The sequence below is a fragment of the Oncorhynchus mykiss genome, chromosome 7 (genome assembly GCF_013265735.2).
Source record: "Oncorhynchus mykiss isolate Arlee chromosome 7, USDA_OmykA_1.1, whole genome shotgun sequence".
Classification (NCBI taxonomy): domain Eukaryota; kingdom Metazoa; phylum Chordata; class Actinopteri; order Salmoniformes; family Salmonidae; genus Oncorhynchus; species Oncorhynchus mykiss.
In genome coordinates, this window is record NC_048571.1 from 77426587 (window position 1) to 77453471 (window position 26885).

General features: G+C 43.0%; 1 protein-coding gene across 4 annotated transcripts in view; it reads right to left on the reverse strand.

Moving 5' to 3' along the window:
• The window catches only part of LOC110528538 (potassium voltage-gated channel subfamily KQT member 2-like), a 58930-nt gene that overhangs the window by 21699 nt on the left and 10346 nt on the right, over positions 1-26885 (reverse strand). For all 4 annotated transcript variants that reach the window (XM_036984113.1, XM_021610654.2, XM_021610655.2 and 1 more), the window contains exons 2-8: positions 13829-13919; positions 13308-13434; positions 11492-11667; positions 4439-4564; positions 3541-3651; positions 3220-3315; positions 2310-2404 (exon numbers count right to left, since the gene is read on the reverse strand). In XM_036984113.1, coding sequence (XP_036840008.1) covers positions 2310-2404; positions 3220-3315; positions 3541-3651; positions 4439-4564; positions 11492-11667; positions 13308-13434; positions 13829-13919 — 822 coding nt within the window. The remainder of the gene's footprint in view (positions 1-2309; positions 2405-3219; positions 3316-3540; positions 3652-4438; positions 4565-11491; positions 11668-13307; positions 13435-13828; positions 13920-26885) is intronic.

A 26885-nucleotide genomic window follows, 5' to 3' on the forward strand; every position in this document is an offset into this window, starting at 1 on the left:
TTTAACCAGGTAGGCCAGTTAAGAACAAGTTCTCATTTACAACTGCGACCTGGCCAAGATAAAGCAAAGCAGTGCGATACAAACAACACAGAGTTACACTTAGGATAAATAAACGCACAGCCAATAACACAAAGAATATATATACAGTGTGTGCAAATGGAGTAAGATAAGGAAGGTAAGGCAATAAATAGGCCATAGTGGTGAAATAATTATAATTGAGCAATTAAACACTGGAGTGATTGATGTACAGAAGATGAATGTGCAAGTAGAGATACTGGGGTGCAAAGGAGCAAAAATAAATAACAATATGGGGATGAGGTAGATGGGTGGGTTATTTACAGATGGGCTGTGTACAGGTGCAATGATCGATAAGCTGCTCTGACAGCTGATGCTTAAAGATAGTGAGGGAGATATAAGACTCCAGCTTCAGAGGTTATTGAAGTTTGTTCCAGTCACTGGCAGCAGAGAACTGGAAGGAAAGGCGGCCAAAGGAGCACTTGGCTTTGGGGGATGACCAGTGAAATATACAGTACCTTCTGCAGCGCGTGCTACGGGTGGGTGCTGGTATGGTGACCAGTGAGCTGAGATAAGGCGGGGCTTTACCTAGCAAAGACTTATAGATGACCTGGAGCCAGTGGGTTTGACGACGAATATGAAGCGAGGGCTAGTCAACGAGAGCATACAGGTCACAGTGGTGGGTAGTAGAGGGGTCTCAAAGGAGCATAGGGGAATTAAAGTGTGTGTGTCACAGTCACCTGGGGCCTCATTTATCAAAAAAATATTAGGCTACATTTTATCCATCGCTCATTCAATAGCCATGCATGCTACCATTTATCCATCACTCATTCAATAGCCAAGCATGCTACCATTTATCCATCACTCATTCAATAGCCAAGCATGCTACCATTTATCCATCTCTCATTCAATAGCCAAGCATGCTACCATTTATCCATCTCTCATTCAATAGCCAAGCATGCTACCATTTAGCCATCTCTCATTCAATAACCAAGCATGCTACCATTTATCCATCTCTCATTCAATAACCAAGCATGCTACCATTTATCCATCTCTCATTCAATAGCCAAGCATGCTACCATTTATCCATCTCTCATTCAATAGCCAAGCATGCTACCATTTATCCATCACTCATTCAATAACCAAGCATGCTACCATTTATCCATCGCTCATTCAATAGCCAAGCATGCTTGAAAGTAAATAGACCAGTAGCCTTGATAGTCTGTGACAGTCTGGATAGGCTACAGTATTGCTGTGCGATTGAAGCGAGACATCATGGCCTAACTTATTTAATCTCAGAGCCTATACCAAGGCATGAGATAGAAACATAATCATCTATTGTTAAATTAAATATTGATCAACAATTTCTCTTTTGCATAGAAGTGTGGGCTAATAGCATTTACTTTTAAATTGTTTGAAAGGACAATCAATCTTTCTGAATGCGCGGCTAGTGTTTGTCACTCGCTAGGCGGCACGCATTTTTTTTTTGAAAAAGGCACTGTAACATTCTCTTAAACCTCTACAGAATTGTGATCAAATTTTCCAACATCTCCAAATCATACAGCAAATGATAGTGTTTTTGTTTCCATCAAATGTGAATGGAAGATGTTTTCCAGGTGGGTTTGTAGCAGGTGGGTTTGTAGCAGGTGGGTTTGTAGCAGGTGGGTTTGTAGCAGGTGGGTTTGTAGCATGTGGGTTTGTAGCAGGTGGGTTTGTAGCAGGTGGGTTTGTAGCAGGTGGGTTTGTAGCAGGTGGGTTTGTAGCCAAAATTATAGTATGTATCTGATTTATCAATGAAAACACGCGTAGGTGTTGCGTGCGACAGTTTGACAAAATGCCAATAATTTGTGGCACACGCAAATCCTAGAATCTCCATTATATGCCAGAATTTAGTAAGAAATGTACACTTGTAGAAAATGTACACTTGTAGAATTTGTACCAAGGTGCATTGAAGCTGTTCGTGGTGGCCCAACGTTGTATTAACAAGACAATTCATGTTGGCGTTTCGTTTATTTTGGCAGTTAGATCCTGATTGGACATCGTCATCAACCTTCAGATTGTTATTACTATAGCTAAACATCTATTGGCTTGGACCAATAACAATCCATCAGGCCCGTAGCCTCTACATAGATCCTGATTAGACATCGTCATTAACCTTCAGATTGAGGGGAAAGGAATGTCAGAGTGGTGGATCGATGGAGGCAGCTGATGGCTGGATCCATCTCAGCTGACACCGGAGAGGAGCAGACGGGGACAATTTAAATCTAGGCGCTAATTTACTATATAATCAATACCTGTACATCGGTGAGGATACGGTGCGTTCATAATAATCCCACGTCGACTCCAGGTCTGGCCGGGTGAGATTAGTGGCGTAGAAGCGCCACCCGGCCTAAATAGAAGAGAGAGAAAGATTAACTAAAGGAGAGAGCAGGATGAATAATAAATGGTGAGAGAAAGAAACAGAGAGAGAACTGCATGGTTTTGCATGAATACAGCATTTCCTTTATGTTTTCATACAAATCTTTGCGTGTACACTATATGTAGGTATGAACAGCAAGCAGGGAATTACTAAGTGAGCCCTATTACTCATGTCTTGGCAGAGGCAACTCACACGCCGATATCTATCACTGTGTGTGTACTGTCTAAGCTGTCTTTCTCTGGCCTGTGTGTGGGTGCTTTCACATCATTGTCTGATTGGGCGACTGGAGTGTTTGGCGTTTTCACATCATTGTCTGATTGGGTGACTGGAGTGTTTGGCGTTTTCACATCATTGTCTGATTGGGCGACTGGAGTGTTTTGGGACCAGGGATACCAAAATTAGTTCTAGTAGTTGACTGAGAAGTGGGTTCAGGATCCAGAACTAGAGTACCAGGTATTGTGACATTTTGCCTCATATAAACACGCTAGAATGGTGGCGTCATGTAGAATGTTTGTCTTGGAAAGAGTACCCTGAAACTGTTCATTTATATTCTTGTGGAAGCAAAGACTATTTTGTGAAATTCCCAGAAATGGTCAATTGAACCCCACCAGGACACCAGATCACTAGGATTCCATATCACCAGGATACCATATCGCCAGGATACCATATCACCAGGATACCATATCACCAGGATACCATATCACCAGGATACCATATCACCAGGATTTGAGTGAAAACGCTCTAAATGTTGTTTTTTAGACTGGGTACGCTCCTGGTTTATTTACCTGAATAAGTCCTGCCGCAGGATTCCGCCTCTTCTCAAAGTGTTTTTGTCGATGTTGCTCCTGGACCTTCAAGGCGAAGCCGGAGCCCAAGATACCCTTAGAGATACAGACAAGCTGTTAGTCACAACAACAAGCCTCTGGAAAACATGATCAATTCACAGTGACATAATGAACTCTTACTTCAGAGTAACGCTTGACTATCAAATTGCAGATGCTTCGTGGCACTCATTTTCTGAGTTTCTTCAGTAGCCCTCCATTTCCTTGCATTAAGTGCACATTAATAAGTTACTTCAGTCATTTCTTTGGATAAAAGCATCTTACTGCTGGAAGTGCAAAGAAAGATACTCCAATCAGGGTGAAGGTTGCGGCGAGAAGACGTCCGTTCCACGTTATGGGAAACTTGTCTCCGTACCCAATGGTAGTCAGGGTGATCTGAGAAGGCAATTGGCAGACATATTGAATTACACCTTTGTTATCAATATTCAGGGTGCTTTTTCCATCTCACACGAAGCTGTTACATGTAACAAGACAATCATTCTCCGAGGCTGTTATTCAGATGGTCTCTCATGAAGGGTGACATAAGAAGATACCACTTGTCATGCTAAGTCCCAAGGTTGAATTACATTCATCTCCTTTTTCTTTAGATTCTCAGTTAACACAAGTACTGGGTGTTGTATAAGGACCTATAGAAAATATCCTATTAAGAAATGCTGGGTGTTTTATAAGGACCTATAGAAATTATCCTATTAAGAAATGCTGGGTGTTTTGTGGTGACTGAAATGTTGCTGGCTATTTCATGGGGACGTCCAAAAATTATGTTTAAACAAGTGCTGGGTGTTTTGTTGGGACCTGACAAACTTAGCCTATTTTCAGCTGAGTGTTTCATGGGGACAGACATTCTCCTATCAGCAACAGCTGAGTGTTTCATGGGGACAGACATTCTCCTATCAGCAACTGCTGAGTGTTTCATGGGGACAGACATTCTCCTATCAGCAACCACTGAGTGTTTCATGGGGACAGACATTCTCCTATCAGCAACCCGCTGAGTGTTTCATGGGGACAGACATTCTCCTATCAGCAACCCGCTGAGTGTTTCATGGGGACAGACATTCTCCTATCAGCAACCCGCTGAGTGTTTCATGGGGACAGACATTATCCTATCAGCAACCACTGGGAAGGGTTTGGAAGGACATGTGGAACCAGACTGAGAGTGACTTACCAGGCCCCACCACAGTGCGTCTGCGTAGGTCTCAAACTGGTCGTTGTCCTCTTTTTCTGCCAGGTAGACCAGGAAGGACGCCAGGATGAGGCAGAGGAAGCCGATGTACCACGCCGTGATCAGCTCCTGCAAAAAGTCAAAGATCAGAAAGAAATGAAAACAATACAGCTACTGCATATTCATTTCAAGATCAGAGTATCGAAGCAATATTACCTTTGAGAGGAAACTTGCTTTATTAAATGAATAGATGCTAGATGCATATTTGCATATTTATTTTATGACCAGAGTACGAATAAAAAAGTATTGCATTTATTAATTTTTTACCTTTATTTAACTAGGCAAGTCAGTTAAGAACAAAATCTTATTTTACAATGACGGCCTACCGAGGAACAGTGCCGTTCTGCCTTGGGCTGCCTTGGGGCAGAACAACAGATTTTGACCTTGTCAGCTTGAGGATTCAAATCAAATCAAATTTATTTATATAGCCCTTCGTACATCAGCTGATATCTCAAAGTGCTGTACAGAAACACAGCCTAAAACCCCAAACAGCAAGCAATGCAGGTGTAGAAGCACGGTGGCTAGGAAAAACTCCCTATCCAGCAACCTTTCTGTTACTGGCTCAACGCTCTAACCACTAGGCTACCTGCCACCCCAAAATTGGGCTCTCTAATGGGCAGATGCAAAAAGTATGAAACTAGAGGTGAGTATGGTTATCAGTGTTAGGGAGTGTTGGGGAATAATCAGAATTAGTTGATAACATAGGTAAGATGTTTTATATTCATCATATGTTTGTAAGTTACTTCTCATCAGAATGTTTATTTTTGTATAATACTGTGGCCGGGTTGCAGTCATCTGTTCTCTGTCAGGACTAAGTGACTTGGGCCGCAGAGAGGAGAGAGGTCAAGCGTGTATCTCTTGGCTCCACAATGTCTGTGTGCCAGTCAATGTGTCTCTGTGATCTTGTCAATGAGGGGGCATGCGATATATGCCTGTTGATATGAGGATTTGTTTTATGGATCTGACTTTGAGAAAAGAACATTGTTTAGGAGACAAAGCTGAACGATAAATTATGGCCAATGCTGTCTGGCTATGTGTGTCTTTGCTATAAAGGATCTCAGTTGCAATGTGTAAGGGACTCTCAGAGAATTCATTGATAGACACTGAATTGATCTGAGAGTCACAGGGTTGTGATGGAGCTCATATAATTAAAGATGGACTTTATGATAACTCTGACTTGTGTGTGGTTTGCTCTCATGATTTGGTAAATACAGGACATTTCCACGACAGGAGTAGTAATCGACATGTACAGTGCCTTGCGAAAGTATTCGGCCCCCTTGAACTTTGCAACCTTTTGCCACATTTCAGGCTTCAAACATAAAGATATAAAACTGTATTTTTTTGTGAAGAATCAACAACGAGTGGGACACAATCATGAAGTGGAACGACATTTATTGGATATTTCAAACTTTTTTAACAAATCAAAAACTGAAAAATTGGGCGTGCAAAATTATTCAGCCCCCTTAAGTTAATACTTTGTAGCGCCACCTTTTGCTGCGATTACAGCTGTAAGTCGCTTGGGGTATGTCTCTATCAGTTTTGCACATCGAGAGACTGACATTTTTTCCCATTCCTCCTTGCAAAACAGCTCGAGCTCAGTGAGGTTGGATGGAGAGCATTTGTGAACAGCAGTTTTCAGTTCTTTCCACAGATTCTCGATTGGATTCAGGTCTGGACTTTGACTTGGCGATTCTAACACCTGGATATGTTTATTTTTGAACCATTCCATTGTAGATTTTGCTTTATGTTTTGGATCATTGTCTTGTTGGAAGACAAATCTCCGTCCCAGTCTCAGACTCCATCAGGTTTTCTTCCAGAATGGTCCTGTATTTGGCTCCATCCATCTTCCCATCAATTTTAACCATCTTCCCTGTCCCTGCTGAAGAAAAGCAGGCCCAAACCATGACGCTGCGACCACCATGTTTGACAGTGGGGATGGTGTGTTCAGGGTGATGAGCTGTGTTGCTTTTACGCCAAACATAACGTTTTGCATTGTTGCCAAAAAGTTCCATTTTGGTTTCATCTGACCAGAGCACCTTCTTCCACATGTTTGGTGCGTCTCCCAGGTGGCTTGTGGCAAACTTTAAACAACACTTTTTATGGATATCTTTAAGAAATGGCTTTCTTCTTGCCACTCTTCCATAAAGGCCAGATTTGTGCAATATACGACTGATTGTTGTCCTATGGACAGAGTCTCCCACCTCAGCTGTAGATCTCTGCAGTTCATCCAGAGTGATCATGGGCCTCTTGGCTGCATCTCTGATCAGTCTTCTCCTTGTATGAGCTGAAAGTTTAGAGGGACGGCCAGGTCTTGGTAGATTTGCAGTGTTCTGATACTCCTTCCATTTCAATATTATCGCTTGCACAGTGCTCCTTGGGATGTTTAAAGCTTGGGAAATCTTTTTGTATCCAAATCCGGCTTTAAACTTCTTCACAACAGTATCTCGGACCTGCCTGGTGTGTTCCTTGTTCTTCATGATGCTCTCTGCGCTTTTAACGGACCTCTGAGACTATCACAGTGCAGGTGCATTTATACGGAGACTTGATTACACACAGGTGGATTGTATTTATCATCATTAGTCATTTAGGTCAACATTGGATCATTCAGAGATCCTCACTGAACTTCTGGAGAGAGTTTGCTGCACTGAAAGTAAAGGGGCTGAATAATTTTGCACGCCCAATTTTTCAGTTTTTGATTTGTTAAAAAAGTTTGAAATATCCAATAAATGTCGTTCCACTTCATGATTGTGTCCCACTTGTTGTTGATTCTTCACAAAATAATACAGTTTTATATCTTTATGTTTGAAGCCTGAAATGTGGCAAAAGGTCGCAAAGTTCAAGGGGGGCGAATACTTTCGCAAGGCACTGTAATTCAATTAGCAATATAAATACATTTTGCAGTAGCTTGGTGGAACTAAATTCAAATCTTGGTAGTGTTTTCAGTAGTCAATTACTTTACCATGAAGTGGTGTACTACTGCAACTACACGCTACTTTTTTTTGCAAAAATAAAACATGGTTAGGCAATAATTGCCTTTCTTTTTCAGCATTAGACCTGCCCAATTCTTACTTGAAACTTATTTTTTGTGTTTAATGGGTTAAATGACATATTCTGTTAACATCTGACTCCAGATCTGTTCTTGTAATTTGTAGTCTATGACATTTCTGATTTAGATATGATAATTCTTCACCAAGTAGTTTAGATGTAGTGAACTACTTTTTCAAAGTAACTTTAGGTAACTCAACTATTACTAACAAAAATATAAAAGCAACATGTCAATGATTTTACAGAGTTACAGTTAATTTAAGGAAATCAGTCAATTTAAATAAATATATTAAGACCTAATCTATTGATTGATCACATGACTGGGCAGCGACGCAGCCATGGGTGGGCCTGGGAGGGCATAGTCCCACCTATTGGGGAGCCACTTTTTCTCCACAAAAGGGCTATATTACAAACAGAAATATTCCGGGTGGCTGGTCTCAGAGGATCCGGCAGGTGAAGAAGCTGAATGTGAAGGTCCTGGGCTGGCGTGGTTACACGTGGTCTGTGGTGAAGAAACTGAATGTGAAGGTCCTGGGCTGGCGTGGTTACACGTGGTCTGTGGTGAAGAAGCTGAATGTGAAGGGCCTGGGCTGGCGTGGTTACACGTGGTCTGTGGTGAAGAAGCTGAATGTGAAGGTCCTGGGCTGGCGTGGTTACACGTGGTCTGTGGTGAAGAAGCTGAATGTGAAGGTCCTGGGCTGGCGTGGTTACACGTGGTCTGTGGTGAAGAAGCTGAATGTGAAGGTCCTGGGCTGGCGTGGTTACACGTGGTCTGTGGTAAAGAAGCTGAATGTGAAGGTCCTGGGCTGGCGTGGTTACACGTGGTCTGTGGTGAAGAAGCCGAATGTGAAGGTCCTGGGCTGGCGTGGTTACACGTGGTCTGTGGTGAAGAAGCCGAATGTGAAGGTCCTGGGCTGGCGTGGTTACACGTGGTCTGTGGTGAAGAAGCCGGATGTAGAGGTCCTGGGCTGGCGTGGTTACACGTGGTCTGTGGTGAAGAAGCTGAATGTGAAGGTCCTGGGCTGGCGTGGTTACACGTGGTCTGCAGTTGTGAGGCCAATTGGACATACTGCCAAATTCATATTATCTAATGTACAGTGCCTTCTGAAAGTATTCAGACCCTTTGACTTGTTCCACATTTTGGTAGGTTACAGCCTTATTCTAAAAAAGGATTAAATAGTTTTTTTTCTTCATCAATCTACAAACAATACCACATAATGACTAAGTGAAAACAGGTTTTTAGAAATGTTTGCTAATTTATAAAAAAAATGTAATCACCTTTGGCAGCGATTACAGCCTCGAGTCTTCTTGGGTATGACACACCTGTATTTGGGGAATTTCTCCCATTCTTCTCTGCAGATCCTCTCTAGCTCTGTCAGGTTGGATGGTGAGCGTTGCTGCACAGCTATTTTCAGGTCTCAACAGAGATGTTAGATCGGGTTGAAGTCTGGGCTCTGGCTGGGCCACTCAAGGACATTCAGAGACTTGTCCCGAAGCCACGTTGTCTTGGCTGTGTGCTCAGGGTTGTTGCCCTGTTAGAAGGTGAACCTTCATCCCAATCCTGTGCGCTCTGGTACAGGTTTTCATTAAGGATCTCTCAGTTCTTTGCTAGGTTCATCTTTGCCTCGATCATGACTAGTGTCCCAGTCTCTGCCGCTGAAGAACATTCACACAACCCGATGCTGCCACCACCATGCTTCACTGTAGGGATGGTGCTATTTTTCTTCCAGACATGACGCTTGGCATCCCGGCCAAAGGGTTCAATCTTGGTTTCATCATAACAGTGAATCTTGTTTCTCATGGTCTGAGAGTCTTTTGGCAAACTCCAAGCGGGCTGTCATGTGCCTTTTACTGGGGAGTGGCTTCCGTCTGGTCACTCTACCATAAAGGTCTGAATGGTGGAGTGCTGCAGAGATGGTAGAACCTTCCAGAAGGACAACTATCTCACAGAGGAACTCTAGAGCTCTATCAGAGTGACCATTGGGTTGTTGGTCACATCCCTGACCAAGGCCCTTCTCCCCCGATTTCTCAGTTTGGCCGGGCAGCCAGTTCTAGGAGATCTTGGTGTTTCCAAACTTCTTCCATTCAAGAATGATGGAGGCCACTGTGTTCTTGGGGACCTTCAATGCTGCAGACATTTTTGGTACCCTCCCCCAGATCTGTGTCTTGCCACAATCCTGTCTCGGAGCTCTTCGGATAATTCCTTCGACCTCATGGCTTGATTTTTGCTCTGACATGCACTGTTAACTGTGGGACTCTATGTAGACAGGTGTGTGACTTTCAAAATCATGTCCAATCAATTGAATTTACCACAGGTGGACTCAATTAAAGATGTAGAAACATCAAAGATGATCAATAGAAACAGGATGCACCTGACCTCAATTTCGAGTCTCATACCAAAGGGTCTGAATACTTGTAAATAAGGTATTTCTGTTTTGAATTTTTTTCTACATTTGCTAAAATGTATACAAATCTGTTTTCACCTTGTCATTATCGGGTATTGTGTGTAGATTTTTATATATTTAATCCATTTTAGAAGAAGGCTGTAACATAACTAAATTTGGAAAAAGTCAAGGGGTCTGAATACTTTCCGAAGGCACTGTATGCATTTAGTGTAAACAGAGCACCAGCACATTTTTACATTTACATTTGACATTTTAGTCATTTAGCAGACACTCTTATCCAGAACAACTTACTATGACTAAGATTTAATTTAACTAGGCAAGTCAGTTAAGAACAAATTCTTATTTACAATGACGGCCTACCAAAAGGCAAAAGGCCTCCTGCGGGGATGGGGGCCTGGGATAAAAAAAAAGATTTAAAAAAGACAATGTAAATATAGGACAAAAAGATGGTGGTTGTCCCACCTAGATATCTGATGATGAATGCACTTACTGCAAGTCAAATGTCCCTAAAGAAAGTCGCTTTCAGCAAAGTCAGTCAAGTGGAGTTAGAACCTCTTGCCTCAAAGAATTCTGTTCAATCAGAAAGTCTCTGTTAAATATTAACATCCAGGAGAAAAACACTTCCTTTATCAGTGTTAATATATTGCAACACGACAAGGCTGCACATCTATCTAGCTGTTCCATCTCACAGGCAGGCAGAAGACAGGTAACGGTGTGTACGAGCCAAATCCAATAAGAGTCGATAGTCCATGGCAGCTTTGGCCTCTGCACTGTCAGACTCAGGACTTGATCCATTTTGCCCTGACATACTTCTCTACCAGGAGATCTCATTAGACACTCCACCGCCCTCTGCTCTTCCTCTCCCTGGCTCTCTATGGGGACTGTGTTGCTATGCATCACTGGGAGACACTTAAGGAGCCACTCTGGGAACCACTGGGAGACACTCTTATTCCCCATTGAGAGTGCTCAATTTATCAGACCAAATGTGTGTTCCAAATGGAACCCTATTTCCTATATAGTGCACTACTTTTGACCAGAGCTCCATGAGCCCTGGTCAAAAGTAGTGCACTACATAGAGAATAGGGTGCTATTTGGGACGCAGACCAAGCTTCGGGAGCCTTTGATAAATTGAAGGGTACATCTAGTTAGTTAAAATGGGTACGAGATCGGTCACAGCATGCCCTTTGGAGAGCTTGATGATGAGTTGTTTTCTGTACTGTGGGTGTATTAGATCAGTCTGAGAGATGTAATGTAATGTCCCCAGAAGTTGTTGTTCGGCAGATGGTTGTTGAAGTCACCTGTCAATCAAACTGGTTAGAGGGTGGGGACAGTGTTCATGTCATACAGCTGGTTGTGTGATCAATGAAGTTAGATCGATACATTTGACATGTGGTATCAGTTGACTTGACTCGTCTGTGGAAGCTCAAATCTAGATATTGGATTTATAGAAACATGCTGCGATGGGGGCAAGGAGCCAGATTGAGGAGGCGAGGTACAAGCATCAGATCAATCACACACACTCCATTCAGCCCTGGTCTTTGATTACCTTGCTGTGAGCGTAGACGACAGATCCCAGGAGTTTCCAGGTGCCTCCACGGCGGTCCATCCGGATCATGCGCAGGATCTGCAGGAACCTCAAACTCCGGATGGCCGACGTAGCAAAGACGTTCCCCTGGGTTCCCGCCGCCAGCACAGAGATGGACGCAATCAGCACCATGACGTCTGGGAAAGATGGACATTTATCCAAAATGTTGAAAATCATTCAAAAAGTATATATTTAATTCCACACATTTATTTTATTTTTGTGCATGTACTGGATGTATATTTGTATGCGATATGTTTAAAAAATATATATATCACAGGACATAAAAAAAGAATAAACCTTAAGAGTATTTAAAATACATGGACAATAAATGGACAACAGAGTTGAATTCAGAATTCAGTTGTGAGGAAATCAAGGATCTCTATACAGTTCAATACACAACCTGACCCACATTTTCCCCTGAAAACATCACTTTCCTACAGTTTATTGTGGGGTTCCCCAACTGGGGAATTTGGTAGTAATTTTGGTAATTACCAGAAAATATATGTCAATCTATCGTAACTTTGATAACTTATACTTGAGTAACAATTTTTTATTTATTTATATAAAGTATAGAAAAAGGCATATCTGTGTCCATGAGTTTCTAGTAGACAGACCACATGGTCTAATTAATGAAAAAGCATCTAATCAACAATGGTATTATTTTCAATTCAGTTAAATAAAGGTTCAATAAAAAAGACTCTGCAACTCGTCCAACTACTGACTTTTTTCACAACTGCCACCACTTTGACGCCAAAACATTGACAACAAATACATATTGACAAGGATAAATAAATAAGGATGTTTCATGATGGAATCCTCATGTAAATTGTTTTGTCTGCTGCTGTTGGACCAGGTCTCTCTTGAAAAATAGATTTTATCTCTGATAAAAACCTCAATAAATAAAGGTAAAACATATTTTTTGAATAAATGCTATTCACTAAGTTGATGGTTTATATTTAAGATGTTTTACAGATTTGTCATTCGATATATATATTTGATCATATTTCATTATTTTCTATATTTTACATGTGATAAGGCCACACAGAGGGCCAGAGATAATCTGAAGTACCCAAAAGGGCAACTAGATGTCTTGTGATAGATTACAATAAAATCCTTGAAAGATACAACAATTCGGATAGTTTACTGGTAAACTTGGAAAGTTTCCAGTAATATACCTTCCCTGACAATCCGCTCAAGAAAAAAAATCGGCCAGCGGCTGAATCTAGTTGATGATCCCTGATTTATTGGGTTCAAGTCACAGGAGGTTGGTGGCACCTTAATTGAGGAGAATGAGCTTGTGGTAATGGCTGGAGTGGAATCAGTGGAATGGTATCAAACACATGGTTTCCATGTGCTTGATTTCATTCCATGAGCTCCGTTCTAGACATTATTATGAGCCGTCCTCCCCTCAGCAGTCTGAGTTCAAGTACTGTAGGTTGCTGATGGATAAATGTTGTTAGAGGGGTGCTAGCCATAGGTACTGTTGGGAAGGATTTGATGAAGCACCACCAACTACAGCCAGCAGCCACCTCGATAATACATGGTGGCCATTTTGTGCCTGCACAATCACTACAAATCTGTTTGGGGGCGGAGGGGAAGGAAGAAGTATGGGTAAATTTGGCCTAAATTGAGCAGAAGATAAAACAGTCCATGGAATGAATGACCAAATGCAGGCCACTTAGGTGACTGCTGCCGGACAGTTTTATCTCACTGATGACAGAGACCAGGCACACAGTGACACAGAAAAGACCACAGGGGCAGTTGCGGTCGAACTCACCGATCACGCAGAAGGGCTTGCGGGCGAATTTCAGACGGCCCCTCCATCCTCTGTATCTGCAGCAGCATCCGGCGGCCCATATCCTCACTATGTACTCCACGCCGAACACCACGATGGTGACTATTTCCTGTTAAGGGACAAAGGCTTCCTGTTACATCACAGCGTTGCCAGAGGCATTCATAACGCACATAATGCTGATATTATCATAATAGTTTTGCAAAGATAATATGGTTATATTGTGAACGTTTGGTACCCCAAAACTAAGGAAATTAGAAGAAAATGATTCATATAGTATGTGTATATAGTCAGAACTGAGAGAGACATTTAGCAACTACTTTCTTACAGTATGAATTGGTTATATTATGAACAGCCAGCACATGTCATGTTTCTCCAGACTTAAAGCGTTATTCCACCACTTTTCAACCTCATATTCATTATCTCCAGCACAAAACCATTGTCTACATATGTGCAAATGGCATGCTACTGATACGCGTCATGAAAGTGTGAACCAAAGTGCCTACCAGTATATACAAGGCATCTTCAGAACTCTTCTCATACTCCTTAATGGTGGAAAACACAGAGAGGACCAGACAGGAGAAGACCAGCACAAAACTGTGGATAGCAAGATAAGAGATAACATGTTCGATTACAAACAGTTTCCTTCTCCACCGATAATCACTATAAGTACCCCCATACACAGCAGGCAAGACAATCGATCTGCAAGTAATTCCAATTTCACACACAGAGGTCTGCTGGGGTTTCAGTGGCTCCTTCACAAATTCAATTGATTAATCTGGAATTGCTGAGGTCCACTGACTGTATCCCTCCCAAGACATAAAGAGACATATGAGATTTTGCAGGCCATGCAGGAAATTAGTCTGACTGTAGCTGCTTAGGAACCCAAGAGGGTTTCAGTCCAATATACTGTATCAGAGCTGGGTAGATGGGGAAAAAGAAACTTATTAACAGATCTGTCTGATTTTTCACTCTTTGGTCAAATCCAATTTTATTGGTAACATACAGTACACATGGTTAGCAGATGTTAATGCGAGTGTAGCGAAATGCTTGGTTACACAGGTTGAAATGGTGCGTATTAGGCTTGACGTTATAGTAGACAGATATGTTATAGTAGGCAGATATGTTATAGTAGACAGAGCTGTTACAGTAGACAGAGATGTTACAGTAGACAGAGATGTTACAGTAGACAGATATTACATTAGACAGAGATGTTACAGTAGGCAGATATGTTATAGTAGACAGATATGTTACAGTAGACAGAGATGCTACAGTAGACAGATATGTTATAGTAGACAGATATGTTACAGTAGACAGAGATGCTACAGTAGACAGAGATGCTACAGTAGACAGATATGCTACAGTAGACAGAGATGCTACAGTAGACAGAGATGCTACAGTAGACAGAGATGCTACAGTAGACAGAGATGTTACAGTAGACAGAGATGTTATAGTAGACAGAGATGCTACAGTAGACAGAGATGCTACAGTAGACAGAGATGCTACAGTAGACAGAGATGTTACAGTAGACAGAGATGTTATAGTAGACAGATGTTATATTAGACAGAGATGTTACAGTAGGCAGATATGTTATAGTAGACAGAGATGTTACAGTAGACAGATGTTATTGTAGACAGAGATGTTACAGTAAACAGATGTTATTGTAGACAGAGATGTTACAGTAGACAGAGATGTTATTGTAGACAGCAATGTTATAGTAGGCAGATATGTTATAGTAGGCAGATATGTTATAGTAGACAGCGATGTTATAGTAGACATCGATGTTATAGTAGGCAGATATGTTATAGTAGACAGCGATGTTATAGTAGGCAGATATGTTATAGTAGACAGAGATGTCACAGTAGACAGAGATGTTATAGTAGACATCGATGTTATAGTAGGCAGATATGTTATAGTAGACAGCGATGTTATAGTAGACAGAGATGTTATAGTAGACAGAGATGTTATAGTAGACAGAGATGTTACAGTAGACAGAGATGTTATAGTAGACAGCGATGTTATAGTAGACAGAGATGTTACAGTAGACAGAGATGTTACAGTAGACAGATATGTTATAGAAGACAGCGATGTTATAGTAGACAGAGATGTTACAGTAGACAGAGATGTTACAGTAGACAGAGATGTTACAGTAGACAGAGATGTTACAGTAGACAGAGATGTTACAGTAGAGAGATGTTACAGTAGGCAGAGATGTTATAGTAGACAGATATGTTACAGTAGACAGAGATGTTATAGTAGAGAGATGTTACAGTAGGCAGAGATGTTATAGTAGACAGATATGTTACAGTAGGCAGAGATGTTATAGTAGACAGCGATGTTATAGTAGACAGAGATGTTACAGTAGACAGAGATGTTACAGTAGACAGATATGTTATAGAAGACAGCGATGTTATAGTAGACAGAGATGTTACAGTAGACAGAGATGTTACAGTAGACAGAGATGTTACAGTAGACAGAGATGTTATAGTAGACAGCGATGTTATAGTAGGCAGAGATGTTATAGGAGACAGAGATGTTACAGTAGACAGAGATGTTACAGTAGACAGCGATGTTATAGTAGGCAGATATGTTATAGGAGACAGAGATGTTACAGTAGACAGATGTTATAGTAGACAGAAGTGTTATAGCAGACAGAGGTGTGAAGGTTGGAGTTTCGGCGAGGGGGAGATGAGGAAATTCTAGAACGGAAAGTGAGATAACAGGAAAAGGCGAAAAGAAAATGAGAAAAAAATGTATTGAAGACAGTATTGTTATTCCCAGAGTACTACACCACAGCATTGTGGTGTCTCCCTAAGGAAAGAGGTATAGTGACTTCAAATCAAATCACATTTTATTGGTCACATACACGTGTTTAGCAGATGTTATTGCGGGTGTAGCAAAATGCTTGCGTTTCTAGCTCCAACAGTGCAGTAATATCTAACAATTTCACAACAATACACACAAATCCAAAGAATGGAATTAAGAATATATAAATATTTGATGTCAGAGTGGCATAGACTAAAATACAGTAGAATAGAATAGAATACAGTATATACTGTACATATGAGATGAGTAATGCAAAATATGTAAACATTATTAAAGTGACTAGTGTTCCCTTATTAAAGTGGCCAGTGATTTCAAGTATATGTATTTCCAGCAGCAGTCTCTAAGGTGCTAGTGATGGCTGTTTAACAGTCTGATGGCCTTGAGATAGACTGAAAAACAGCTTCTCTCGGTCCCAGCTTTGATGCCCCTTTACTGACCTCGCCTTCTGGATGATAGTGGAGTGACATCGGGTGCTGTAGGTGTCCTGTAAGGCAGGTAGTTTTCCCCCAGTGATGTGTTGGGCAGACCGCACTACCCTCTGGAGAGCCTGCGGTTGCGGGCAGTACAGTTGTTATACTAGGCAGTGATACAGCCCGACAGGATGCTCTCAATTGTGCATCTGGAAATATTTGAGTGTTTTAGGTGTCAAGCCACATTTATTCAGCCTCCTGAGCTTGTTGCGCCTTCTTCACCACACTGTCGGTGTGGGTTGACCATTTCAGTTTGTCAATGATGTGTACGCTGAGGAAGTTCACTGTTGTCCCGTCAATGTGGATAGCTCCCTCTGCGGTTTTCTGAACTCAATGAGACTTTGTGGTTAAACAAAGGTTCAGTAAAATACAAAAGTTACTTAAAGTGATACTTCACAAAATCAAAAGTTTGTCAGATGTTTTCAAACCTCAAAATTTGAAAAATGTCAAGACGCCTCCATGCTCAGACCGTCTGTTGTGTAGATCCAAGTAAATCCCAAATTAATGGCAAAGAAATGCAGCAACTAATTTAAGCATTTTAAATTGACTATCCAATTAATGGCGTGAAACTGTGAACAGATGGTGTGGGATGTGGACTCATCTCAATATTAAACAGCACTTTGCTGTTTCTCGTCTAAGAATGTCTCACGGCTTGATTTTGACTGACAGTCTAGAGACTTATTTAAAGTGATAGTCTAAACATAAACGTTTCTCACTTTGAATATACCACATGCTTATTAAACCAAAATGGATCCAAAACCGAGGCCACCAACACATTTTCCTTGACTGCATTCGCACTGCAGTCGCAATGATAGTGATATGCGGTTGTTTTATCCTCTCACCAGTTTCGGTCAACGAACTGATTGTAAGTGGCCATGGAAGAGAGCATTTTTTTTTTTACTGTTTTCTACATTGTAGTATGTAGTAACCAAAAAGTGTTAAACAAATCAAAATATATTTAATATTTGAGATTCTTCAAATAGCCACCCTTTGCCTTGATGACAGCTTTGCACACTCTTGGCATTCTCTCAACCAGCTTCACCTGGAATGCTTTTCCAGCAGTCTTGAAGGAGTTCCCACATATGCTGAGCACTTGTTGGCAGCTTTTCCTTCACTCTGCAGTCCAACTCATCCCAAACCATCTCAATTGGGTTGAGGTCGGGGATTGCGGAAGCCAGGTCATCTGATGCAGCACTCCATCACTCCCCTTCTTGGTAAAATAGCCCTTACACAGCCTGGAGGTGTGTTGGGTCATTGTCCTGTTGAAAAACAAATGATAGTCCCACTAAGCCCAAACCAGATGGGATGATGTATCACTGTGGAATGCTGTGGTAGCCATGCTGGTTAAGTGTACCTTGAATTCTAAATAAATCACAGACAGTGTCACCAGCAAAGCACCCCAATACGATCACTCCTCATCCATGCGGAGATCTGTTCACCCACACTGCATCTCACAAAGACACGGCGGTTGGAATCAAAAATCTCCAATTTGGACTCCAGACCAAAGGACACATTTCCACCGGTCTAATGTCCATTGCTTGTGTTTCTTGGCCCAAGCAAGTCTCTTCTTATTATTGGTGTTCTTTAGCAGTGGTTTCTTTGCAGAAATTCGACCATGAAGACCTGATTCACACAGTCACCTCTGAACAGTTGATGTTGATATTTGTCTGTTACTTGAACTCTTTTTTGACCTGCAATTTCTGAGACTGGTAACTCTGATTGGCTCAAACACATTAAGAATGAAAGAAATTCCACAAATTAACTTTTAAGAAGGCACACCTGTTAATTGAAATGCATTCCAGGAGACTACCTCATGAAGCTGGTTGAGAGAATGCCAAGAGTGTGCAAAGTTGTTAAGGCAGAGGGTGTCTTTTGGCTTTGGCTTTGCCAAATCAAAATATATTTTGATTTGTTTAACACTTTTTTGGTTACTACATGATTCCATATGTGTTATTTCATAGTTTTGATGTCTTCACTGTTATTCAACAATGTAGAAAATAGTCAAAATAAAGAAAAACCTTTGAATGAGTAGGTGCTCTAAAACTTTTGACCGGTAGTGTACATGTAAAATGTTGTATCGTTTCAAGGACAACTGAGGGAGACATCTGCTGTCTATTATGGCTGACAATGCTTCCCCTGGCATATCAATGTGTGATGCATAAAATTTTCAACAAGGGAAAATGGGTAGCGCCTCGTCACCAGGACAGCGGCTGAGTCACAAATGGCACGCTATTTCCCTTTAAAGTACATTGTTCACACTGTGGGCCTCGGTCAAACGTAGTGAACTATGTAGGGAATAGGGTGCCATTTGTGGATGTAGACAGATAGTACAACCAGTGCTCTAGCACAGAGTCGCTGCAGACTCATTAGACACCTTCGACTACGTGGAAACAGTTGTCTAGTACGTAGATGAAACATCCCACGTCAGTGCGCTTAAAGCCATTTGAAGATATAAACTGATGAATCATTGGATGAACAGTGCTGTATCGGGGATGAGAAAAGAGAGATAGAAAAAAGTTTGTCCTACTACTTAAAACCTAGGCTATAATCCTTTTAACCTTTTATAAGCATGTATGAATCTTTACAATGTATTGTAATAGGTATTATTATATGGTATTATATTTCTGGATACCAACATTTAAACTTACTCAAAATTGATGTTTTTTAGTCATGACACTGCGTTTGGCTAATAAACTTGGGTCAATGGAACCTGCTTAATTATAAACAGATCATGGTCTAATAACAGATAATGCAAGCATGGCTGCAGGGAGTTTCAACCATATTCCTCACACCAGTCCAATATTTAGTAAATCTATGAGGGAGAGTGTATGAGTGCACACTTCAGGACAGGGTACAGAATAGGAATATAGCCTAAAGCGCCATAGGCTGAGCTGGAGACATACAGGATGTAAACCAAACCATGCTCCGTTTCATGTCTGGGCCTACTCCTCTGTCTGGGCCTACTACTCTGTCTGGGCCTGCTCCTCTGTCTGGTCCTGCTCCTCTGTCTGGGCCTGCTCCTCTGTCTGGGCCTGCTCCTCTGTCTGGGCCTGCTCCTCTGTCTGGGTCTGCTCCTCTGTCTGGGCCTGCTCCTCTGTCTGGGCCTGCTCCTCTGTCTGGGCCTACTACTCTGTCTGGGCCTGCTCCTCTGTCTGGGCCTGCTCCTCTGTCTGGGCCTGCTCCTCTGTCTGGGCCTGCTCCTCTGTCTGGGCCTGCTCCTCTGTCTGGTCCTGCTCCTCTGTCTGGGCCTGCTCCTCTGTCTGGGCCTGCTCCTCTGTCTGGGCCTGCTCCTCTGTCTGGGCCTACTACTCTGTCTGGGCCTACTCCTCTGTCTGGGCCTGCTCCTCTGTCTGGGCCTGCTCCTCTGTCTGGGCCTGCTCGTCTGTCTGGGCCTGCTCCTCTGTCTGGGCCTACTACTCTGTCTGGGCCTACTCCTCTGTCTGGGCCTGCTCCTCTGTCTGGGCCTACTACTCTGTCTGGGCCTACTACTCTGTCTGGGCCTACTCCTCTGTCTGGGCCTGCTCCTCTGTCTGGGCCTACTACTCTGTCTGGGCCTGCTCCTCTGTCTGGGCCTACTACTCTGTCTGGGCCTGCTCCTCTGTCTGGGCCTACTACTCTGTCTGGGCCTACTACTCTGTCTGGGCCTACTCCTCTGTCTGGGCCTGCTCCTCTGTCTGGGCCTACTACTCTGTCTGGGCCTACTACTCTGTCTGGGCCTACTCCTCTGTCTGGGCCTACTCCTCTGTCTGGGCCTGCTCCTCTGTCTGGGCCTGCTCCTCTGTCTGGGCCTACTACTCTGTCTGGGCCTACTACTCTGTCTGGGCATGCTCCTCTGTCTGGGCCTGCTCCTCTGTCTGGGCCTACTACTCTGTCTGGGCCTACTACTCTGTCTGGGCCTACTACTCTGTCTGGGCCTGCTCCTCTGTCTGGGCCTACTCCTCTGTCTGGGCCTGCTCCTCTGTCTGGGCCTGCTCCTCTGTCTGGGCCTACTCCTCTGTCTGGGCATGCTCCTCTGTCTGGGCATGCTCCTCTGTCTGGGCCTACTCCTCTGTCTGGGCCTGCTCCTCTGTCTGGGCCTGCTCTTCTGTCTGGGCCTGCTCCTCTGTCTGGGCCTGCTCCTCTGTCTGGGCCTGCTCCTCTGTCTGGGCATGCTCCTCTGTCTGGGCCTACTCCTCTGTCTGGGCCTGCTCCTCTGTCTGGGCCTGCTCCTCTGTCTGGGCCTGCTCCTCTGTCTGGGCCTGCTCCTCTGTCTGGGCCTACTACTCTGTCTGGGCCTACTACTCTGTCTGGGCCTACTCCTCTGTCTGGGCCTACTCCTCTGTCTGGGCCTGCTCCTCTGTCTGGGCCTGCTCCTCTGTCTGGGCATGCTCCTCTGTCTGGGCATGCTCCTCTGTCTGGGCATGCTCCTCTGTCTGGGCATGCTCCTCTGTCTGGGCCTACTCCTCTGTCTGGGCCTGCTCCTCTGTCTGGGCCTGCTCCTCTGTCTGGGCCTGCTCCTCTGTCTGGGCCTGCTCCTCTGTCTGGGCCTGCTCCTCTGTCTGGGCCTGCTCCTCTGTAGAGGATGAGCTGCAGGGTTGAAGGATTCCTTTTCCTTTTGTATCGCTTATCTCCCTCTTAAGGTATTAGTCTGGGTCCTAGAGAATGGTCTCTCTCCATCGCGCTCTCTCTCAGATATCACCAGGCTCTGGTCATTGATAAACCCATTCCTGGGGTCGTTTTTGCAATAGAAGGCTGCTCTTCTTCCCTCACAGTGTCAGTGGGGTGGGCTACAGTAAGCCATCACACCATCTCGTCTAGGGCTCAGACAGATGCTGCCAGACAGGCTGGAAGAAATACAGCCCACTCAGCAGCAGCAATAGCAGCACAGGGAGTACAGAGAGCCAGAGGACAAGTCTAGCCTGTCTCAGACCTGCAGCACAGCATCTCTACCAGCGCCGTGGAGGATAAGGGGGGGGGGGGGGGGGGGGGGGGCAAGAGAGGGAGAGAGCGAAAAAGGAGACATAGAAAGACAGAGAAGGTGAAAATTAAAGAGATATAGAGAGGGAATACAAAGAGAAAACGACTGCACTCCACACAAGCCCCCACAGTGATCCAACGAACAGCACGGGGGCAGTGGATCAAAATAACTCAATGCACAAATAAAATAACAGATAACCCTGCAGTCACTTCTCACTTGGGTGTGTATGTGTTTGTCTGTCTGTGTGTAGGCATGTTTGTTTTTAATTTCTCCCAGTGACACTGTCTGGAGTTAAGCAGCAATCAGCTAATGCAGCTACTATGTACTTTTATTTTGATTCATAACAACAACAAAAAATGTTCCCCGTTTTCTCCCCAACTTCGAGGTATCCAATTGGTAGTTACAGTCTCGTCTCATCACTGCAACTCCCGTACGGATTCGGGAGAGGCGAAGGTCGAGAGCAGTGTGTCCTCCGAAACTCAACCCAGCTGAGCTGCACTGCTTCTTGACACAATGCCCACTTAACCCGGAAGACAGCCCGCACCAATGTGTCGGATGAAACACCGTACAACTGGCGACAGTGTCAGTGTGCACTGCGCCCGGCCCGCCCCAGGAGTCGCTAGTGCGCGATGGGACAAGACATCCCTGCCGGCCAAACCCTCCCCTAACCCGCACGACGCTGGGCCAATTGTACGCTGTCCCATGGGTCTCCCGGTCGCGGCCGGCTGCGACAGAGCCTGAACTCGAACCAGAATCTCTAGCGGCACAGCTGGCACTGCGACGCAGTGCCTTGGACCACCGCGCCACTTGGGAGGCAGCTACTATGTACTTTTAATGTAATCTCAACTGCAGTCCAGGTCTTTTGGTTCTGCTGAAACACAGTGATAACATTAAGCTACATTCCCCTCAGCATACCCTGTACATCTCCGCCATGCAAATTAGTTCACGGAAAAGCGCTCTCCAGCAGGGAATACGAGGTTGAAGGTCAGCGCTCTCATCTGGGCCCAGTGACTTCGCTGAAACCTCCGATTGGATTTGAGGAGACCGAGCTAATTGGTGCCACCGCCACCAACTTTTCTGTCCGAAGTGTTTTTGTACATGTCGAACACAGCCCAGTTAAAAATGGAGGCCCGCTTTGAACTCAGAGAGAGTTGCTCGCTGGAACGATCGATCGGTCAGTTTTCGGCATGTGAGGTTGGAGTAGCATAAGCCTGAAGGAGCAAATTGAGAATATGATAATGAACCATGCATTCTGATGGTCAATGACGAACATGGGAAGGATTCATGAAGAATGACAGTTAAAAACCACTCTACTTAGAATCGAAAGCTACTTGTACGATAGGATTGTTTTAGAAAGTGAAGTGTTATCAAGATGGGTTTGGTATACGGCACGGGAGGCTGGTGAGGGGAGGACAGGTCATAATGGCTGGAATGGTGTGAATGGAAAGATATCAAACACATGGAAACACATGTGTTTGATGTGTTTGATACCAATCCATTCATTCTGTTCCAGCCATTACTGTGAGCCAGCTCGTCCTTCCCAATTAAGGTGCCACCAGCCACCTGTGCTATACAGGTATGTTGTAATAAGTTGTAACATGGGTTGATGCTGTCTGGCAGTCCCTAAGCTATGACCTTGATGAGGTGCTACATATTTCAGGTGTGTGTGTGTACAGTATATGTGTTTGCTCTATCCTTGACACAACCACCTCTGAGGACAGAGGCATTGATTACAGCTCATAAGGCTGTGGTCAATATACTGTACAGGGCTTCAACAGATGACTTGACCCCTCAGACCATATTATGTTCAAATTAACAACAAATATAGATTTCCAGGCACCTGCCTAGAAAAGGAAAACAGTATGGCCAAGGTTCCAAATAGCACCCTACTCAACTATGTAGTGCACTATTCACCATATTCCCTATGTAGTGCACTACTCACCATATTCCCTATGTAGTGCACTACTCACCCTATTCCCTATGTAGTAAACTACTCACCCTATTCCTTATGCAGATCACTACTCACCCTATTCCCTATGTAGTACACTACTCAACCTATTCCCTATGTAGTACACTACTCACATTATTCCCTATGTAGTGCACTACTCACCCTATTCCCTATATAGTGCCCCACTCACCCTATATAGTGCACTACTCACCCTATTCCCTATATAGTGCCCTACTCACCCTATTCCCTATATAGTGCACTACTCACCCTATTCCCTATATAGTGCCCTACTCACCCTATTCCCTATATAGTGCACTACTCACCCTATTCCCTATATAGTGCACTACTCACCCTATTCCCTATATAGTGCACTACTCACCCTATTCCCTATATAGTGCACTACTCACCCTGTATAGTGCACCACTTTTGACCAGGGCCTTTACGTTCGTATGACTAAGACAATGGCAGTTAAAACAAAACAGGAAGTGTTCTGAAAAGACCTCCATGAAAACGGAACCCACTGTTAGAAACAGCTGTTTCGTGAAACCCAAATGGTTATGCAAAGAATAACAGCAGTGAAATTAATAATTTACTTAAATCAAATGATAGGGGGAAAAAGTTAGAATAAAATCTGAAATCCCTGCTGTATCCATTTAATTTCATGAGCATATAGCCTTCTTTGGGCAATCTGCGGTTCAAACAACAAAGCGGTAACCCTGCCTCTGTTTTGGTAAACAGCTGAGGGAGGGGGCTGGAGAAATCTAACCCCTCAAGTTCATACAGAATCTGACCATCCATGAGATTAAATGTATTGTGTTAACAATGTTTTTTACTTCTTAATTCCTCTCTGTGATAAACATGTCCACATTCAAAACTCATGCAAATACTAATTATTCAACAGTCCCTGAGCTTTCACACCTCCCTTCAGCTGGAAACGGTGGAGTGGGGATTTGAAAGATGGCTTAAAGATGTGTCTCATTCTGAAGGTAAGAGAAGCCGGCTGTTTGGATATTCCGAGCATGTGGCAGTATCTCTTGGGCACGTATCCACAAACACCTCAGATGTGCTTGGCCATGGAGTGTGATAGGTGTTGGGTCGACTCTGAGGTGTGTGTGTGTGTGGAGTGCAGGGTGACATTTCTGGAGGTTTTCTGGTTTTGACAGAGGCGTCTCTAACCTTTGAACTAACCTTTGATGTAATGTACAGGAGGCAGGCTGACACCTGTCAACTGCTGCAGCAAGTTGCAACATTGGGTCTGTTTGTCTCCATGCACAGTGTGTTAGCACATTGCAACGTAGGCACAGCCTCAATTATGCAAACCCAAGCAGACACTAGTACAAATACTCAAATGTACACACACACACTTAAAAATTGTGCCTGTCAAGTACTTGTCACCTACGTAATAACTGTCAACTCCGTAATGGCGTCTGTTTTGACACACTCGTCAAACACTTGAGCACACCTTTCTCCATACAAGTGGTTAATTGGTCACGTCTAATGCAGTGGTTTTCAACCGGTGTGCCGCTACACACTGGTGTGCCTTAATCATTTAAAAAAAAACGTGACCTGTGGAATGAACGTGGGATTTTGACTGGGGAACATCAGTGCCAATAGAAAGAATAGCAATCAGATAATACATTGAGTGGCACACATGGTTACATCTGGATTGTTGTTTCTTGTCCGGTGTGCTGGAGCTGTTGCATTTGTATAATTTGAGGGGCGCGCAACACAAGCACAGTAATGTGTACAATTGGACTTTGCCTGTGAGAACCATTATCACAGGCAAGTCTGGTGATGCTTATCAGTACCACAGCATCTCCCATAGAAACAAAGGGAGAATGGCTTTGTGTCTGTGGTTGGATCTTTACAATGCAGACAACTATAGATCTATAGATCTTTCCGTTCAAAAGTAGGGAAAGTGGGGTGTTGAGCCAAAGAGGTAAACTTAGCCACCCTTGATTCTAGGAAACCATACACAAAATTAATAATTTGACCAAATATTTAGGAAGAGATCATAATTTTAAAAAACACATGGAAAAAGTGGTAAGCAAGTTAGGTGAAAAAAAAAAAAAGATTTTCAACAAGTCTAATTAATTTTTAGTGTTTGAGGTTTCATGATGCTTGTATCTAAACTTAAGTAGATAATTTTAAGATTGTTTTTCTACATAAGTTGGGGTCTCTACAAGCTTCAATATTAGGTCTTAAACCTAGCATGAGCTTCCTCGTAGCTGTGTGGGCTTATATAGTGAAAAATATGTTTATTTTTGTATTGTTTATTTGGATCCCCATTAGCTTTTGAAGAAGCAGCAGCTACTCTTCCTGGGTCACTGATAGACAAGGAAAGTCACACTAATCTAACAACACCTCCCCCATAGGCATTCCTGTCTCTTCCGGAGATCATATATCCCTATATTGCTACTGCTGTATCATCAAAGGAATTATCTAAGTCAGTTTCAGAGATGGACAATATATGAATGTTATCCAATGTTAGCAAATTATTGATTTCATGATGCTTATAAGTTGAGAAAATGTAAATGTTTTTATCCCAGGCGTAATGCAAGGCATTATCACTGGAATATGAGGTAACAACAGGGCCTGTCCTATGTTAAATGTTTTTAAATGTTTTTAAAGGTCCTATGTTTTTAAAGGTGTTACACATGTGTTCAAATATTATTCAAATGATTAAAACAAAAAAGTGATTTTGATCATGTTGAATTGCATTAAGGAAATAAAGATAGTCATGGTTTTAATAGAGTCAGTTGTGCCAAGAGAACACTTTCTTTTGGACAAGCTATGTTTCTAAAACTAACATTTACATGAATTCTGATTATTTCCACGAATACACAACATCCTGAAATATATGTGTGTGTGTATATATATATATATATATATATATATATATATATATATATATATATCTTTGTTAAAGGAAGAATACTATACTGAACAAAAATATAAAACGCAACACGGAAAGTGTTGGTCATGAGCTGAAATAAAAGATTCCAGAAATGTTCCATACGCACAGAAAGCGTATTTATCTCAAATTTTGTGCAGAAATGTGTTTACATCCCTCTTAGTGAACATTTCCCATTTGCCAAGATTATCCATCCATCTGACAGGTGTGGCATATCAAGAAGCTAATTAAACAGCATGATCATTACACAGGTACACCTTGTGCTGGTGGACAATTAAAGGCCACTTTAAAATGTGCAGGTTTGTCACACAACACAATGCCACAGATGTCTCAAGTTTTGAGATAGCGTGCAAATGGCATGCTGATTGCAGGAATGTCCACCAGAGCTGTTGCCAGAGAATGGACCATAAGCCATTTTAGAGAATTTGGCAGTATGTCCAACAGGCCT